Genomic DNA, 19,627 nt, shown 5'->3' on the forward strand with positions numbered 1-19,627 from the left:
CTACACACAACTAATGGCATTGTGCCTAAGCTACCAAATATTTAGGCACAGACACAAGTCAACATAATTACTAATTATAAGGTATGATTATTGTATCCCAAAATTAAAATTAAGTCTTAAGATATTTCTATGACCAAAAGATTAATATAATGTGGATCAATCTTTTTATAGGTCTTAATACTAAAAAAATTAACAATTTATTTTTCTAATTGTTCTTTTAGCTTCATAGCCTTCCCTCTAGTCAATGGTCCTTCCGCTCCTAGTTCTTGAAGCTCATTAGCCTTTATGTAGGGTTGGTCCACATCATTAACTCATATGAAAGCACTCAAATTTATATCACTTTGACGACTTTTCCATATTCAATTTTCTCATCTACGTTGATTATGTAAATAAAAAAAATAAACTTTATTTTGTTCAGACTCAATTTGAATTTCGTATGGTCACCCTCTATATTCAATAAATAACCCAAATAGACCAAAATGTATGACTGAATTTAAAAAAAAATAATTCACTCTCCATAAATTTTGAGTGAAACTCAGCAACTCAATAAATATATACAACACAACTAAGGCATGAAAACTATAAAAAGGACATAACCTGTCATATATTTAGTGAAGTTAGCAAGACCAAAAAGTATCCTTTATGAACATAATCAATAACATAATAAAAAAATTATTAATAATAGAACAACACTACTTTATTTAATTCTCTTTACAAAAAACACTAGTTTTTTAATTAGTCAAACCAAATGAAAAGACATAAGTAGATATAGCAAGCAAATAGAAAATGATTCGAAAGTACTCTTTTAGTAATTTTAATTCAAATAAAAAGTAAATTGAAATACATTAAAAGGTCAAATTATTTTTTTTTTTTCATCAATTTAGTTTGATTCAAATTTCACAAAGGATAATATATTAAATTATCAATCCGGTTGAACTGAAACAAACTAACTCATTTTTCATCAATTTAATTTGATTCAAATTTGATGAAAAAATATTTAAAAAAATCAAACTAAATTGTATACTTTTAACTAGATTAATTTTTCTTTTAAATCAAATCAGATTGAGTCATTACATCCAACGTTGACTCACATTTATTTTTAATTAATTAGTTTAAATCAATTAATTAGTAATAAAATTAGTTTAATATTACATAAAAAAATAATTAATTTTATATATACATAATATTAAAATTTTGATTCAATATATCAAGTAAATATCACAACATTTAAAATTTTCAAAGTTTTAAAATAGTGTTAACTATTGAGTCAACAAAAAGTAGTCTTAACCATTATTTTGCCAAAAATATTGTCCACTATTTATTGTAAAAAGAAAAATAATTGAATATAGTTTTGTTGATGTGTTTGTCACCACAGTATCTTCCAAGTATACTTCTAATAATTGAATAATGTTCGTCAGCCAAAACCATTTAATTATTGCTCTATCAACATCTAATGCCCACATAGATTGCATGTTTATAAAACTGGAAATACCAATTATTCAATATTACTTTTGTGTAAATTATGAAAAAAATACTTTCTTTTTTTGGATGAAAACAAAGTGCATAGTTGTGATATACGAATATAAAATATATCACTTCTCTTAAGACTGTGTTGTAAGAGAAGATATTATCATTAACAATGTGAAAATAAAAGAAAGAATTTTCCGTTGGTATTTTTAAATTTAAAGAGTTTTATTTGAACCGAGAAAAAAGATCATTAACAGAAACTATTTCTCAATAAAAAAAATCATAAAGTAGTAGCAATTGTTTTATTTATTTATTTACTTACAACAAAAGTATAAAAATAGCATATAATTAACTTGACAACTTAAACCATAACATTTCCATACAAAATCTACCAAACATGAAAGCAACAAAACACAATCAAACTTTATTACATGAAAGTTAAAACACAATCCCATTCATTTTATTTAATCATCCAATGATGCAGTGGAAATAGTATATCCTGAAAAAAAAAAAAAAAAATTTAGTAGTTTGTAACATCGTCAAATATTTGAGTTAAACCATAAAATGAAATAAATATAGTAAGAAAGAAGAGAAGTACCTGGACATCATTTGTCTACTTTAGAACAACCGATCAAACGCATTCATTAAGTGATTCCAGTACATGAAGATTCTCAATATCAAAGTATTCAAGAATTTGGAGTATGCATCTCTCCAAGATGGTAGTAGCGATATTGAGACTGTCAAGCCAACGAAAGCAGTGAAGAATCCTATCCCCATGCTCATGTATAATGCTTCCCAAAATATTGAATCGTCGTCTCCTGCATATGGTTGTGGATTTTGAGACTCTTCTCCTTGACATTTTGTATCAAGTGGTTCTCCACAGAGATTGAGATTACCTTCGAAAGACGAAGCGTTAAAGCTTTGCAACTGTGTTCCAGTTGGAATTTTTCCGTAGAGGTGATTGTTTGACAAGTCCAAGCAAGGGAGACGATCAATATGAGCTAGAGAGGAAGGAATTCTACCAGAAATATTATTTCTTGATAGATCAAGATATTCTAGTGATTTCAAGTTTCCTATATTTGGAATGATTTCTCCACTGAGATTGTTTCTTGACAAATTTAAGGAAGTCAATCCAAATAAGTATTGGATTTCAGTTGGTATTTCCCCTGTAAGATGGTTGCTTGAAAGATCAATGGTTTTTAGAATCTGATCTCCATTTTTGTAGAGTCGGTGTACACCTTTCCACGTCAAAGATATGTCCAAATCATATGGTATACCAAAAGATACATTTGCAATAGAAAACCTGTACTGAATTGATGTAGTTGAGTTCTTGACGTCATTTGTCATGGAAGTAAAATTATTTACACATGTTGGGATTCCTCCTGATAAGTTATTCATTGACAAATCTAAGATATGAAGTTTTGTCAAATAACAAAGATTTGAAGGTATAATTCCATAAATGTTGTTGTCCCGAAGGCTCAAGACTATTAATTGGTTTAAGTTGTCTCCAATCCATGAAGGTAATGGACCATGAAACTTATTTTGTCCAAGATCCAAGAAACGCAAGTTGTTTGAGCAATTCTTGAAGGAGGAGGGAAGTTCCCCACTCAAAGTATTATTTCTTAAAATCAAAATCTCCATGTTTACAAGGGCACCCATTGAGAAAGGAATGTTTCCCGACAATTTGTTATTGCTAAGGTCAACAAACTGTAATGAGGTTAAATTATTCCAACAATCAGGCAACACACCATTTAATTGATTGTTTGACAAATCCAAACTCATCAAATTGTTAGATCCAATTTCGCTACATAGAAAGGAAAGTGAATCTGAAAATTTATTATCGGAGAGATCCAGTACTCCAGCTTGCAATAAAAAAGAAGGAATGATACCTTCAAGTCGATTTGAACTCATATTTACCTTAGGAGAGATGGTACGATTGATTTCCAAAATAGGAATTTCGCCAGTGAGATTGTTTTCTGAAATGTCGAGTATGAATAAGTTATTTTGAGTGAGGATCCAATTAGGAAATGTAGAATTGAGATTGCAAGATGATAGAAACAAATAACATAGTTGAAATGGAGGAACCCAATCATGACTAAACTGCACAGTCAACTGGTTTTCAGACAAATCTAGATATTGCAAGATGGAGAGGTTAGTGAAATGGGATTCAGAGAGAGAACCTTCAAATGAATTTCCGTATAGGTACAAAGTGATTAACTCCGTAAGCGATCCGATGCTGATGGGTATTTCTCCAATGAATTGATTGCCATCAAGAACCAAATCATTCAAAGATGAGAGGACAGAAAGGTCAGGTAACATCCCTGAAATCTTATTATTCGATAACCACAGTGCTTGTAAGGAGGATACATTTCCAATGCATTTCGAATAATTGTTATGTATAAAACTTGAAAGCTCACCGCTCAAGCGGTTATCGGAAGCATCAAAGTATAGCAATGTGCATATATTCCCAATGGATTGTGGGATCTTTCCTTCTATATTGTTATATGAGATATCGAGTATTACAAGTGAATGCATCATGTTGCCAAAATCATCAGGGATGGGACCTCTTAACAAGTTATTTGAAAGGTCAAGAAATTGTAGATTGGATGTGAAGTTAAGCACCCAATGGAATATCATCGATGATGTCAACTGATTTTTGGATAAATCAAGGACAGTTAGAGAATTGTATTTAAATAAAGGAAGAAGATTGGCGTCAGAAATGCCACAATCACTTAGATACAACGAGTGAAGCTTCGGTGAGAGTTGTAGGTTGGGATGAGAAGAATCATTGAGATTTTGAAGTCTACTCAAGTGAAGCACCTTAAGGAAAGAGAGATTTGATAGCCACTCAACGGTGTGGCTGTTGATTCTAAGATCAGAATTGAAACCAAGATAGAGATATTCCAACAATGAAAGATTCTCAAGTTGGAAAGGGATCGTTCCATTGAGTTGATTGTAGCTAAGATCAAGGTCTCGCAATTTTGGGAGATTCCCAAGTTGGAAAGGGATTTCTCCAGCAAGATGATATCCGCTGAGATAGAGACTTTGAACATAACCAGTTTCATTGTTGCATTGGACACCCTTCCATTGGCAGCAATCTGCATTTGGACCGTCCATCCATGAGGACAACATGTCATGCTTATCTTTAACACCTTTTTTGAATGCGATGAGTGCATGTTTCTCATTCTCTTTACACTTCGCTTCTTTATAATCTATTGTTGAATTCAACCCAACAATGGAGGACAACACCAACGATGAATACAATATAACAACCATATTGTGCTTTCTCATCATTATTTCACCAATAAAATAATGTTTATATTATATAATGAATAATACATTCTCAAAAGTTATACAGATACATATATATAAATAATTGTGTTCGACAAAATGTTTTTTTTTCCAGCTTCCCATTATCTTAGACGTGTAATTTTCAACATTCTTTTGTTTTAATAATAATAAATTTAATTATTTGATTTTCCATTTGTCGGATTTTTTTTCACTCTTCAAACATTATCTTTTAATCACGATTTTTAATTTGTAGTTTTCTGTCAAAAAATTGTTTTGTACATCGTGAAAATTTAATTTTTTTCGTCCATCCATTTTTTTTTCAAATATTGATTGATGGAATGAAAGAGCAACCCCAATTAATGAATGGTTCTTATACTCCTTCTTATCTTAAATTTAATGGCTATAAAATTTCAAAATTAATTTTAGTGCATATAAAAAAAAACAGTTTTTAATATTTATAAAATTATTATGTATAGATGCATAAAGTTTTAGTTTCAATTGTTAAATCAACACATGTATTTTTGTTAATGAATTTTTGGGGTATGTTTATAATAGTATATAAAATTTCTCCATAAAAAATATTGGACTAAAATTTAATTTCTAGATGTATATTTTCGTTATTTGTATCTTTAATTTTATACATTAAAAAAATTTATACTTAATTCATTTTGATTTAAAAAAAATTTAAATTTTTGTATAGAAATATTTTATAATATTTTAAATATACTTGTTAAAAATTATTCAAAAGTTTTAATGTTAAAAGAAATTAAATATATTTTGTTTCAGCAAAATTAAAACTGTTTGTTGGATATTATCTTTTTAAAGGACTAAAATTAAAATATTAAAATTTTACAAATAGTAATATATTTAACCCTATAAAACAAAAATTAAATATATTTTATTTAAATTTGAATCAAATAGATTTCATCTGTTACTTATATCTATTATATATATTTAAAACAGACTCCATATCACCTCATAGTATTTCTTCTTCCACGTGTACAAACATATCCCACCTCAGCAACAAAGTTGTACGCCTTAAGAAGTTCTTGTGTTTTTATGTTTCACCTCATTTTTTTCTACTTAGTTTCTAAATAATTTTGTCCTCTTTTAATCCCTCTAATCCCTAATATTTTTTTTTAATAATTTCCTCCAACAATTTCTTCTCCCCTCTTGTGTATGTCCCAGGCCATCCTCGCAAAATCATCTTCTTCTTCGAAATCGTCGACTTTACTCCAAAGATACACTGAAAGAGGTATAAGGTTGGTTCGTTGCAACAAAAAAATTCATTCTCTTTGTCTATTTCTGATTTTGCTGCCATAAATTCAATTATATTCTATGTAATCTTTGAAATCAATCTGGCTCATAGTGACTTAATGCTATGTATAGTTTCTTACATGAAATTCTATCAATGCGACTATCCAGGAAATCCAAGTTGGGATGAGACCAGTCATCAAACTTCGCTACCCATCATACCCAGACCAAAATGGTGCATGGAAATTCCAAGAATTAGTGTTTTTCAATACTATGATAAGGTATATTTATACATCAATATTTTTTTTCCTTCACTCTTCTAAACTATTTTCCTTCTTTAGTTGTTTTTAAGTGTCACTTTGCTTTGTGTGTCTCATATTCTTAGTTTTACTTCAATGTAGTATATGCTGAGTAACTTACAAATTGCAGTTGAAAAAGTTTGACTCAAATAATTTTAAGCATATTTAAAAGAAGTCTAACTAAATTAGATCATTTTATGTATTTAATTCATTTGCAATTATTTGTATTTGATGTACACTTGTAATTGTTTAACAATTAATAGTTTGTAATTGAATTGTTATAAATTTTAGATTTCGGTTTAGAAATCAAAATATTAATGATTATAATTACTCAATTAATATTAATAATAGTTTGAATGTTTGTAAATTAAAAATATAATATATTCGATTTAAAGTAAAAAAATTCATAATTACCACAAAGATCGTTGAATAAAATGATCGAGTGAGAAAACAAACAATATTTGTATTTGATTTTCTACTTTGAATATTGGTAAATATATATAGTAAATATAAATATTTATAAATTATTGAAAAAACCATGTCTCTTTGAATCTTGATCAGTTTTATTTTATTGAAATTAATTAAATTAAATTTGTTATTTTATAGTGTTAATTGACACGAAATTAAAGTAATCCATTTGCAATTATTTGTATTTAATTAATGTATACTTATAATTGTTTGACGATTAATATTTTGTAATTGTTATAAATTTTGGATTTCGATTTTGAAACCAAAATGTTAATCATTATGATTACTGTATTAATGTTAATAATAATTTGAATGTTTGTAAATTAAAATTCTAATATATCCGATTTAAAATAAAAAAAATTTCACAATTACTACAAAGATGAATGATTAAAATGATCGAGTGAGACAACAAAAAAAGTAAAGTAAAATACAAGGTGAAATGTATTTTCAACTATTTTACTTTAATTAGTTTTACTTTCAGCAATAAAGTAATATATTTTGTAACTCAATTGTATATCAATTGAGTCTATCTCTTAATTTCAATTATTAAATACATTACTTCAATGTTTGACATATCCATTCATCTTAATATTAATACGTTACTTTATTTATTAAATCATTCGTCTAAATTGTTATTTCTCTTCTATAAATTATATTAGAAAAATTAGAGATATATATATATATATTATTGATATAAATACTAAATTAAAATATAAAATTTTATATTAATTTTTTTAAAATTTATTTAAGTTAAATAAATAAAAATATATACGCGCAACTCAGATATTAGCATCTAGTTCATATTTAAATCCGAAAGACGACGCAAATCCTTAGTCTGCCAATAAAATTTTGACCAATAATATGTTATCTATTATTTCCTTTGCAAATCCTTACAACTCTTCTATGGATTTGGAATTCTTGCACGTGAGAAATGATGAAATTATTTTAGTTATACGTCGCAAATCCTCCCATCAAGAAAAATGATGTTGATTGGATGGACCTTAATGCACAATCATGACAAATACATTATTTTCTGATGATAGAGAATTTCAACTTTAGAAATTAAAAGGAAAAGGAAGTGGGTCCTACATGAAAGACCTAAAGACTTGTAAGTTTGGAAAAATTAACATGATACCAATGATACCAACTAGTGAAGATTGCAAAGGAAATAATAGATAACATATTATTGGTCAAAATTTTATTTTCAAGGAAATAATAGGAAAAAGAAATGAACCTAAAAATATTTTGTTCAAGGAAATAAGAGAAAAAAAATACATAGATTATTTTCCTCAGCATATAGTATGTTTTCTACATAAACAAAGATAAAGATATATTGTTTGGCAAAAATAAATAAAAGATACTACTAATTATTTATTTTATTATAAATCTCTTTTGTCTATTTATAATGTATTTTATGTATAAATATATAATGTGTTTATTTAATGTATAAATATATCTAATAGAGAACAAAAGAAAAATGAAAAAAAAAGGGAGTGTATAGAGTGAATACATGTTTTTTACATCTGTAGTAATATTACTTGATCTAAATATATTTTCTACATCATTTCTAAATAAAACCGTTGTTATACCTATTTATCACATCAGTTTAAGAGATTTGATATAGAGTTTAAGAGATTTGTAAAAAAATATAACCGCATGGAAAGATAAGTGATGTAAATTTATGATACAGAAATGTATTAGTGCATTAGGCTCTGTTTGACAAGGACAATATACGAGTTTATAATTCAAATGTTTAATATTGTTTGATAATAGTCATTTATGAATTTGTATTTTATAGCATTTTTTTATAAACTAATTGAAGTAGTTTATGAACTTATAGTTTATCATTTTTTTTTTAATTTTATTCTTATTATTGTAATTAATTTCTTTTACCTTTTAAAATTTATTTATTATGATTTAAAATAAAAACAAATCTATACATAATTTATATAATTTAAAATTATTTAAAAATAGTTTGAATATTAAAATAATTAATATTTTAAAGAAAACAATTCATTTATTTAAAAAATATATCATACTGATAAATTTGAAAGAAAAAAAAGAAACAAACAAATGTGAAAGAAAAAAAACACAAACAACTGTGATTTGATTTGTGTGAGAAGTGTTTTTATATGGGAAGACTTGAAAAAAATCTGTAAATCTTGAGTATTTTAAATCACTTGTTGTTATTCAAATGAAAATATTTATTCACATTCACCAAAAAAAATATTTTAAATCTATAGCGAATTTAGATAATTCTATAGACATATATGGTTTTTAATCTCTATAAAAATTTACTTTTTAGTAAATGTAACATAAGTATTATATGTTTTGTTTAAGAATGACAAAATCTATCTACATGTATATTAAAAAAAACAAAATCTACACATGCATGCGGATTCCTAAATATCGTCTATATTCAAAATAGATTTTCAATATATGTTTATTCTGTTTATTTTCAATTGTCATTTCTTTAGGATAAAATCCTTTGGTGTTAATAATTAAGTCAATAAAAAGTTGTCTTACCTATTATTTTGTCAAAAATATTATCCACTTTTCATTGCCGAGAGAAAAAGAATTGAATAGAGATATGTTGATGTGTTTGTCAGTAACTTCTAAATATACTTAAAGTTTATTTAGTGTTATTCTTCCACGTATACTATTTCATTAATTTTCTATCGACCGCTAACGTCCACGTAGATTGCAGGTCTATAGGACTTAAAAAATTCAATTAATTCAATATTACTTTGTCTAAATTATCAAAATATTATTTTCTCATTATAAGAAAATTAACTGCTAGTCACTAAAATTTAAAAGTTATGTGAAGGTGAAGAATAATTTGAGTGACATCTAAATTTATTGTCAAAAGGAAAAGTCTTGTTATATTTTGAGAACTCTTATTATATGTTTTTGATTTCTTTTTACTATGATGACAATTACTAAAAACTTGATAAATATAAATAAAGAATTATTTTATTTCTATAGTATTGTCTGTCACTAAAACTTATCAATATTTATTTAATCAAATTTATTTTATCGCATTACTAATTATAATTTAAAATTATTAATATCAATAAATTAAATTTAAATTTTTAAGTTATTTTTATTAACTAACTCCATTGAATCTTAAAATAAAATATAATATAATTTACTTGTTCCATTAAATTCATGTTACATGCGTTCTTAACATTTTAATTATAGTACTAATATAAATATAATTATAGCACTAATATAGAATTTAACGATATAAAATATACTATTATATGATAAAACAAACCAAAGTTGATTAATTCAATAATTATTAAAATTCAAGAAAGAAAGAAAGAAAGAAACAAACAAACCTTCTGTGAAAAGTGCTTATATAATGGAAGACTTTGAAAAATATGCATTTTCTAAGTCTATAGAATTCGGAGAGTTTTGAACCACTTTTTGCCGTTCAATTGTGAATATTTATTTTCACATTCACCATGATAAAGAACTTCTAAATCCATAGATAAAAAAAAAGTAAAAAAAAAAAAAAAAAAAAACTTCATATCTATAACAATTTCAGATAATTCTATAAGCATAAATGATTCATGAATATATTTTTAATTATTAAAAATAGTAAGAAATAATGATTTTAGTATCTATAAAGTAAATATTATATGTTTTGTTTAGGGATCACAAAATCTATCTACATTGTGTATTATAAAAAAGAATGTCTATACACATGCATGTGGATTCTTAAATATGGTTTACTCGTAATAGATTTTAAATATACGTTTATAAGTTTGTTCCGTTTATTTTTTAAAAAGTAATGTTAACTATGTGAGTCAACAAAAAGTAGTCTTAACCATTATTTTGCCAAAAAATATTGTTGAATAGAGTTATGTGGATGTGCTTGTCACCCTAGTATTATACTTCTATGCAGGTGAATTTGACAACGTTCCTTTTCTAAGTATACCTTCATTAGGGGTGACAACAGGTCAGGTCAGACCAGGCTTTGAAAGGTTTGAGTCTGGCCTACAATTAATATATTAGGCCTACGGCCTATCATAGACTTTTTTTTCGGTTTGGTCTGACCTTTTTAAAAGTCTGGTTTGGCCTGGAAGCCTATTTAAAAGCCTTATTCACATTAAAATATTTAAATGTTCTACTCATACCACATGATGCTCTCCTCCACATACCAATATCGATGTACATATCTATATATATTTAAAAAAAATAAAAATTTCTAACAAAATAATTTTAAAAAAAATCTGAAACAAACATCGTTTAAACCCTAAAAAATAATTTTCGATGTCAAAGAATATTTTTTTTTCTGAAACAAACGCACTCTTTATTACCTCTCAAACAAATATGGAACGACTACTGAGTGATTAACTAATTAAATGACTACTGAGTGAACAACTACCAAATATGGAACGGCTACCGAATATGGAATTACCACTGAGTGATTGCCTAATTGCCTAATTGATAGAATTTAAAATAGGAAATATTATTATTAATATAATAATAAGAAAATAACATTAATAAATTATAAAATATATATAGGTCGGTCTGTCAAGCCTAATAGGTTTTTTTATAAGCCTGAGTTTGACCTATTTAAATAAATAGACTTTAAAAATAGTATGAGTCTAGCCTTATTATTAAATAGGTCAGACCAGACCATAAGTAAGTCAGACCATAGGCCCCTGACGGACGACCTAACCTATTCCCATCCCTAACCTTCATTATTGTTCTATCAACACCTAACGTCCACGTAGATTGCATACTGACGATGTTTGTGTTAAAGTGGTTTTAACTGCGATCTTTTAGTTGATGTTTTAATGATAGCAAAAATAAAAATAAAAATAAAGAACAATTATCTCTTATATATATTTGTTAAGCATGTAAATTAAATTAGAAGATAAAGATTTTATATTTATGATTATTTATTTTAAAGTAGCATAAATTACAATTTAAGTCAAAACGATAAAAGTAAAAGAAATGAAAATCATTGTTCTAATATAAGCTAAATCATCTGATGAACAAAGAAAAAAGAATATACTAAACAAAGTTCACAGTGACTCTGAAGAAGCTGCTAAAGTTATATTTGACTCTGATGAATGCGCTCTTAAACGCATCTCTGGTGAATCCGTTAATACAAACAACAATATGAATGTTCTGCCTTTGATAAGTCATGTGTCAAGCAAAATGATTGTTTGTCTCTAATAAGTGTGTCAAGCAAAGTGATCGTCTGATTCTCATAAGTGTGGCAAACAAGTGATCATCTGTCTCTTATAATCACGTCAAACATATGATCGTTTGACTCTATTTAATAGTCAATGCTCTGAAAAGTCAACGTTTTAAAGAAGACAAATATGGTAATCCTCTGCTCAACATCTTCAATTTGTTAATTATCTGCCTTAAATGATGATTGAAGATCTCAAACGATAATATTCTCAACATATACTTCTTCTCTGTAACTAAGAAGAAATCGTTCGGTCAATCTTTAGTGAGAGATAATGAAAAAGGAAATTAGTTAATAAGAAATTATGAAAAGGCAAGAACACATCAAGAGAAAATTATGAAAGAAAAATCCCTTTCAGCAGAGTTATTAGAACTGATATAGGACTTGATATGTAACATCTTCTCAATAAGAGTTATAATCATAAAAATAAACTTTGTGTCAATTCAAACACAAACTATAACTAGTGTAAATAAGTTCGATAGTGGCAACAACTATCTCACCCCTAAGAGGTTCCTAAAGAAGTACAACAACACTCATGAACTTCAACGACAGACTGCCAGAAAGTTGAAGAAGGGTTCTAACGATGACAACCTGGAGAGGTTGGAGAAAAATATTCAAGGCCTGAATAGACAGAGTAAACAATACTTGTGCGCTATTATTTGAAATAGTGGATTAAGTCATCAATTATACTTAGGAAAAATCTCTTTGTAAAGGGAGAATTAATGAAATGGATTAATTGAAATAATGGATTAAGTCATCGATTGTGATGTGTTAGTGATACGATGGGATTGGAGAGAAAATGAAGTGTTGATTGGATGTAGAAAAATTAAGGGTGTACAAATATCATTGTTAAAAGAAAGAATTTTTCATTGATATTTTAAAATGACAAGTGTTATGGTACTATCAATATTTTGACCAATAATTTTCTCTAATTTTGTCTAATATCTATTAAAGTTGACTAAATTTAGAGTTGACAAGTTCTACGGCATAATAAAAAATAGAGTATGTATTGGTACTATGAATTTTTTAACCAATAACTTTTTTTAATTTGTCCCCGTATATATTATTATAATATATATTAAAATTGACTACATTAAGAGTTTTGATACATAGATGACATGTGATTTAATTTTGATAGTACCAAAATATGTTAATTTTCAATGTACAGTAAAAGTCTAATTAAGTGTTTTGGTACATTTATCGATTTAATTTTGACCTCAATAATTAAATAAATTATTTCTATAATTAAAATTATAACAAAAAATGTGATTTTAGAATAGATCCAAAAGAAAAACTTAAAAATTTAGTAGTATTAAATTTAAAATATAGTTAAACTCATACATATATTTCATTCAATTATTAATAATTTAATTTAAGAGTATCAAAAAAATGTTAATTTTCAATAGGATCATATAAATCCCCTTTTAAAATATTTAAAATATATAGTCTGTTTTATTTAAACATAGTAATAGAAAAAATAGATCATTAGTAGAAACATTCTTTCAACTAAGAAAAACATAAATAGAGTAAGTTTCTCTCCAAGGCGGTAGTAATAATATTGAGTCTATTTTAATTGAAATGGGAATCAAACAAAGGAATCGAGTATCAGCGTCTGATGAGAAGAATCGTTGAGATTTTGAATTTTACTATTGTCAAGATTATTCAAAGATGAGAGAATTGATATTGCCACTCAATATTGCCTTGACTTTAGCTATGGATTCTAAGATGAAAGATTTCATAGTTGAAAAGGAATTGCTCCAATGAGTTCATTGGAATTTTATGAACTTTAAGCAACGATAACCAAACCATGTATTAATTACTGGATACAGTACGACCCCCTAACTAATTCAAATAAGAATCCACTAAGTCTAACCAAGAAGGCATTATTATAGCCAATATGATCCATCAACACATCCACCAATGTTCATACTCAAAATTCAATTAGCATCATGGAAATTATTAGTGACACTGCTCATCCGATTTTGAAAACATTATTAGTGACACTGTTGATCCAATTTTGAATTGATTAGTTAAGTTCAATATAAAAATATAAAATAATATTAAATTTTATTTAAATTTCTGCTGAAACGTAATTAACAAAATAATATACCTCAATTTTCAAAATCCTCTCTCAAACTACACATGGAAATTAATTGACGATTACTGTTTTTTATTTTATGAAAATACCTTTTTTGACATTTTATTTATTTTTAAAAATATAAACAATTTTTTGCTTCAAAATTTATTTTACTTCGTTATTAATAAATAAAATTAACTGAAATTTTAAAAAATATTTTCACAAAAAAAAAAATCCTTAATCTATTGAGATGTGAAGATTCATTATATATATATAACTCAATATTTTCTAATTTAACTAATTACTTTGAGTTCAAATCAAATTTTAAAAATAACTCTTTATAATGAAATTTTGGGGTTTTCAATGCGTTTTGGAATTTTTTTTCTAAAATGAAATATTTTGATTTTTTGTGTGTATTTGTAATGATTTATGTAAAATTGGTAATTTGGATAGAACATAGGATAAGAGTATATTATGCAGGGGGATAATAACATAATGCAAAACTAATCCCCTCGCACATTTAATTTATTTATGTGTAAATCAAATGTCTATAATGGATCTAATAAATGGTTGGGATAAGGTACAGACCATTTTCTTCTCATTTTCAAAGTTCAAATTAACTATTATTTTTTTAAAAATTATCTTTAATATTATATCATAGAGAAAAAATAAATGAAAATAGATAACAAATAATTAAGCATAGTATAAATAATTTAATCAAAAGTAGAAAATTTATTTATGTCCTTGTTATGTGTAAACAACTTTAAAATGACAATTTAAAAAGAAACCTATGCAATACTAACATGACAGCAAAAAGCTCCAACATTTTATTCAAAAACGACCAAACTTCAAAACATAAAAAAACACATTCAAACACCAACATTCAATAAAGTTTTAACTACTTCCAATTTATTTAGTACAACACAATAAGCAATCATCCTTCGCATTAACCAAAGAGACAAAGGTGTACTCCTGTTATTACTGAAAACTAATCTTTCCATCATAAAAGCCTATTGAATTTCGATCCAGATCCCTTTAGCCTATTGAATTTGTTGTCAAATATTCCCTGATCATATCATCCACAAATTCAAACCGAGTTTCCTTATTAAGTTGTTGATATTAAATTTTGATTCAATATATCAAATGAATATCACATCATTTAAAATTTTCAAAGTTTTAAAGTAGTGTTAACTATTAAGTCAACAAAAAGTAGCCTTAACCATTATTTTGCCAAAAACATTGTCCACTATTTATTGTAAAAAGAAAAATAATTGAATAGAGTTTTGTTGATGTGTTTGTCACCACAGTATCTTCCAAGTATACTTCTATGTAAGTGGACATCATAATGTTCGTCAGCCAAAACCATTCCATTATTGCTCTATCAACATCTAACGTCCACGTATATTGTGTGTTTATAGGACTGGATATTACTATCAATTATTTCAACATTACTTTTATCTAAATTATTAGAAAATTATTTTCTTTTTCTTGGATGAAAACAAAGTACATGTTGTGATATTCGGGTATACAATATAATCCATCTATTATTCTATCACTTCTCTCAAAAGTGGATTGCAAGAGAAATGACATTATCAAATAGATTAAATAGAATATGTGGTCCTTTAACTTAAGATTAAATAGAATATGTGGTCTTTTAACTTAATTTCAGTTAATGTTTTAATTTTTTATTTTATTTTATTTTATTTTTGATTTGATCATTTATGTTAATTTTAAGTGACAATTTGATCTTTTATGTTTTAAATTATCAACAATGTTATCTTTGTTTTTTTGTTGCAAAAATTCAAAAAATTCATCAAAAAAATTCAAACAAAACCTATAAAATTAATTATCATCCTCAATATAATGCAAATTTCATCAAATTCATAACTTAAATCTTTAAATAAACTCATATTTTCATCTCTAACAACATCAAATAAATAATAAAAATATGAGTTTATTTAAAGAATTGAGTACGAATTTGATGAAATTTGTATTATATTGAATAATATAATTAATTCTATGGATTTTGTTTGAAAATTTTGACGAATTTTTGTAAAAAAAATAATAACAATGTTGACATTTTAAAACATAAAAGATCAAATTGTCACTTAAAATTAAAATAAATGACCAAATCAAAAAAAAAAAAAAATAAAATACTAAAATATTAACTGAAATTAGGTTAAGGGACCACATATACTATTTAGTCTATCAAATATATCATTAACAATGTGAACTTGAAAATGATCAATTAAAAGAAAGAATTATCTGTTAATATTTTTAAATCTAAAGTTTTGTTTTATTTGAACTCTAAAGAAAAAATATCATTAGCAGATATTTTTTCTCAATAAAGAAAAGCATAAACTAGTAGCAATTGATTTTTTTTTTACTAATAAGGAAAGTATAAGAATAGCAGATAATTAATTAACTTGACAGCATAAGATAACATTTCCATAAAAATCTACCAAAACATGAAAGCAACAAAACACAATCAAACTTTATTACATGAAAGTTAAAACAAAATACCATTCATTTTATTTTACAATATTGCTACCAACACCCCCAAATTGCTATTCACACCCCTCAAATTCAAAAAAAATCAAAATGCTCAAAATGCCTCTGCCATCAATGTTATACATTTATTATCTCATAACTCACATTTATCAACTTTCATCACACCTCATAACTCACATACAAAAATCATGGTATTTTTTTTTTGTAAATCTGGGGATTTTAAATAAACTCAGTTCACGGAGTTACGTGAACTTAGTTCACGTATGTTTAAAAAAAATTAAAAATATCAGACTTTACGCAATTTGAATTCACGTACATATACGTGAACTCAGATTGCGTAATCAATGAAGTTTGAAACTTAATCTTCATAGTGTACGCAATCTGAATTCACATACACCTACGTGAACTAAGATTGCGTAATTATTGAATGCTGAATAATAAGCCATGTACGTGAACTGAAATTACGTAAACATCTCACTATATACGCAATCTTAATTCACATACGTGTGAATAAGATTTGGAAATCATTGAAGATTGAAAATCAAACCAACGTGAACTCAATTTCACGTAAGTTTACGTGAATTCACTGAGTTCACGGATATTTTCTAGAATTCAGTTTACGTTAACTTAGTTCACGTTACGTGAAATTAAATTCACGTAAATGTTAGCAAAATCTTGAATATGGTTAATGATGATTGATGGTGATTGATGATAATTAATGATGATTGATGATGATTTATGAAGATGATTAATGATAATAATGATTAAGGTTGAATAAAATGAAGAAGATGAAGAATGTGTTGAATGAAGATAGAATAAAGAAGAAAGAAGAAGATGAGTTAGGTTAATGAAGAGGAAGAATGGGAGGGTAATTTGGAAATATTAATTTTTTAAAATATTTGAGGGGTGTGGGTAGTAAATTAGGGGGTGTTGGTAGTAATATTGTTTATTTTATTATAACATAACAGGCATTCATCCAACGATGCAGTGCAAATAGTAGATCCTGCAAAAAAAAAAAAAACAAATTAATTTTAGTAGTTTGTAACATCATCAAATATTTGAGTTAAACCATAAAATGAAAGTAACATAGTAGGAAAGAAGAGAAGTACTTGGACATCATTCGTCCACTTTAGAAGTCAAGCACATTCATTAAGTGATTCCAGTACATGAAGATTCTCAATATCAAAGTATTCAAGAATTTGGAGTATGCATCTCTCCAAGATGATAGTAGTAATATTGAGACTATCAAGCCAACGAAAGCAGTGAAGAATCCTATCCCAATGCTCATGTATAATGCTTCCCAAAATATTGAATCATCGTCTCCTGCATATGCTTGTGGATTTTGAGACTCTTCTCTTGGACATTTTGTATCCAGTGGTTCTCCATAGAGATTGAAATTACCTTCGAAAGACGGAGCATTAAAGCTTTGCAACTATGTTTCAGTTGGAATTTTTCCGTAGAGGTGATTGTTTGACAAGTCCAAGCAAGTGAGCCCATTGAGAAAGGAATGTTTCCCGACAATTTGTTATTGCTAAGGTCAACAAACTGTAATGAGGTTAAATCATTCCAGCAATCAGGCAACATACCTTTTAATTGATTGTTTGACAAATCCAACCTCACCAACTTGTTAGATCCAATTTCGCTACATAGAAAGGAATATGAATCTGAAAATTTATTATTGGAGAGATCCAGTGCTCCAACTTGCAATAAAATAGAAGGAATGATACCTTCAAGTCGATTTGAACTCATATCTATGAAAGGAGTGATGGTACGATCCATTTCCAAAATGGGGATTTCGCCGGTGAAGGTGAATTTACAATTCAAACCTTTCTTGTAAATTGGTATTGCTACTTCAGAATGTATATATACAGTGTTGGTGCAAAAGTGGTTTTAGCAGTAATCTTTTAGTTGATGTTTTGATGATAAAAAATAAACACATAAAGAACAATTATCTCATAACTATAGTTGCTAAATGTGCAAGTTAAATTAAAAAACAAAGATTTATATTAATAACTATTTATTTTAAGGCAACATAAATTACAATTCGAGTCAAAGCGTTAAAAGTAAAAGAAATACAAGTCATTGTTATGATATAAATTAAATCCTTATATGAGCAAAGAAAATATAATCTACTAAATAAAGTTCACAATGACTTAGAAAGAAATTGTTAAAGTTGTGTTTGACTCTGACGAACACGCTCTCAAATGCGCCTCTAGTGAATCCATTAACACGCTCTCAAAATGATCATCTATCTACGATAAGTGTGTTACACAAAATGATCTTTTGACTCTGATAAGAGTGACAAGCAAGTGATTGTATGGCTTTGATAATGACGTCAATCATCTGATCGTATGACTCTATTTAATACGTAATGTTAGATGATAGTCAATGCTCTTCAAAGTCAACATTCTAAAGAAGACAAATTTGTTTATCATTTGCTCAACATCTTGAATCTGCTAGTTGTCTAAAAGTTTTTCTAACGTCCTCTAAGATATACCCTCTTAATTGAAGATGCGCATAATCAATTATGAAGATATATATGGATACGTTTTAAAGATTAATCTGTCTTAAATGGTGATTGAAGATCTCAAATGGTAACATTCTCAACATACACTTCTTCTTTCTATTTAAGAAGAAATTGTCTGGTCAATCTTTAGTGAGAGAGAATGAAAAAAACAATGTGTTAAGAACAAATTATGAAAAAGCCCACACATCAAAAGAAAAGTATGAATGAAAATCTCTCTTAATAGAGAGTTGTTAAAATTGATATAAATCAGTCAAAATATTTTCATATACTTGAACTGATATATATAACATCATTTCAATGAGAGTTAAAATTTCATAAACTAATTTTGTCTCAATTCAAACACAAATTAGAACTAACGTAAAATAAGTCTAATAACGATAACAACTCTTTCACCTCTAAGAGGTACAACAAGACTTGTGAACTTCAATGACAAACAGCTAGAAAGATGAAGAAGGGTTTGAATGATAATAATCTAGAGAGACTAGAGAAAAATATTCAAAGTCAAAAGAGACAAAGTAAAC

At 26.8% G+C, this 19,627-nt stretch overlaps 1 protein-coding gene across 2 annotated transcripts; it reads right to left on the minus strand.

Moving 5' to 3' along the window:
* Positions 1 to 1,750: 1,750 nt before the first annotated feature.
* Positions 1,751 to 4,848, minus strand: LOC101501362 (receptor-like protein EIX2). Of its 2 annotated transcripts, XM_004496436.4 has the most exons (3): positions 3,648 to 4,848; positions 2,066 to 3,443; positions 1,751 to 1,966 (listed from the first exon to the last, which is right to left on the minus strand). In XM_004496436.4, the coding sequence occupies exons 1-2, from the start codon at positions 4,759 to 4,761 to the stop codon at positions 2,086 to 2,088; spliced, it is 2,472 nt and encodes an 823-aa protein (XP_004496493.1). In that variant the 5' UTR covers positions 4,762 to 4,848; the 3' UTR covers positions 1,751 to 1,966; positions 2,066 to 2,085. The 2 variants fall into 2 exon arrangements, with proteins under 2 accessions (XP_004496493.1, XP_012570102.1); XM_012714648.3 differs by having other exon boundaries at positions 2,066 to 4,848.
* Positions 4,849 to 19,627: the final 14,779 nt, after the last annotated feature.

This window comes from Cicer arietinum, chromosome 4, assembly GCF_000331145.2.
Source record: "Cicer arietinum cultivar CDC Frontier isolate Library 1 chromosome 4, Cicar.CDCFrontier_v2.0, whole genome shotgun sequence".
Classification (NCBI taxonomy): domain Eukaryota; kingdom Viridiplantae; phylum Streptophyta; class Magnoliopsida; order Fabales; family Fabaceae; genus Cicer; species Cicer arietinum.

Excerpts from the sequence above, each read along its gene's own strand:
- LOC101501362 (XM_012714648.3), bottom strand. The coding sequence starts at position 4,761 with ATGATGAGAAAGCACAATATGGTTGTTATATTGTATTCATCGTTGGTG.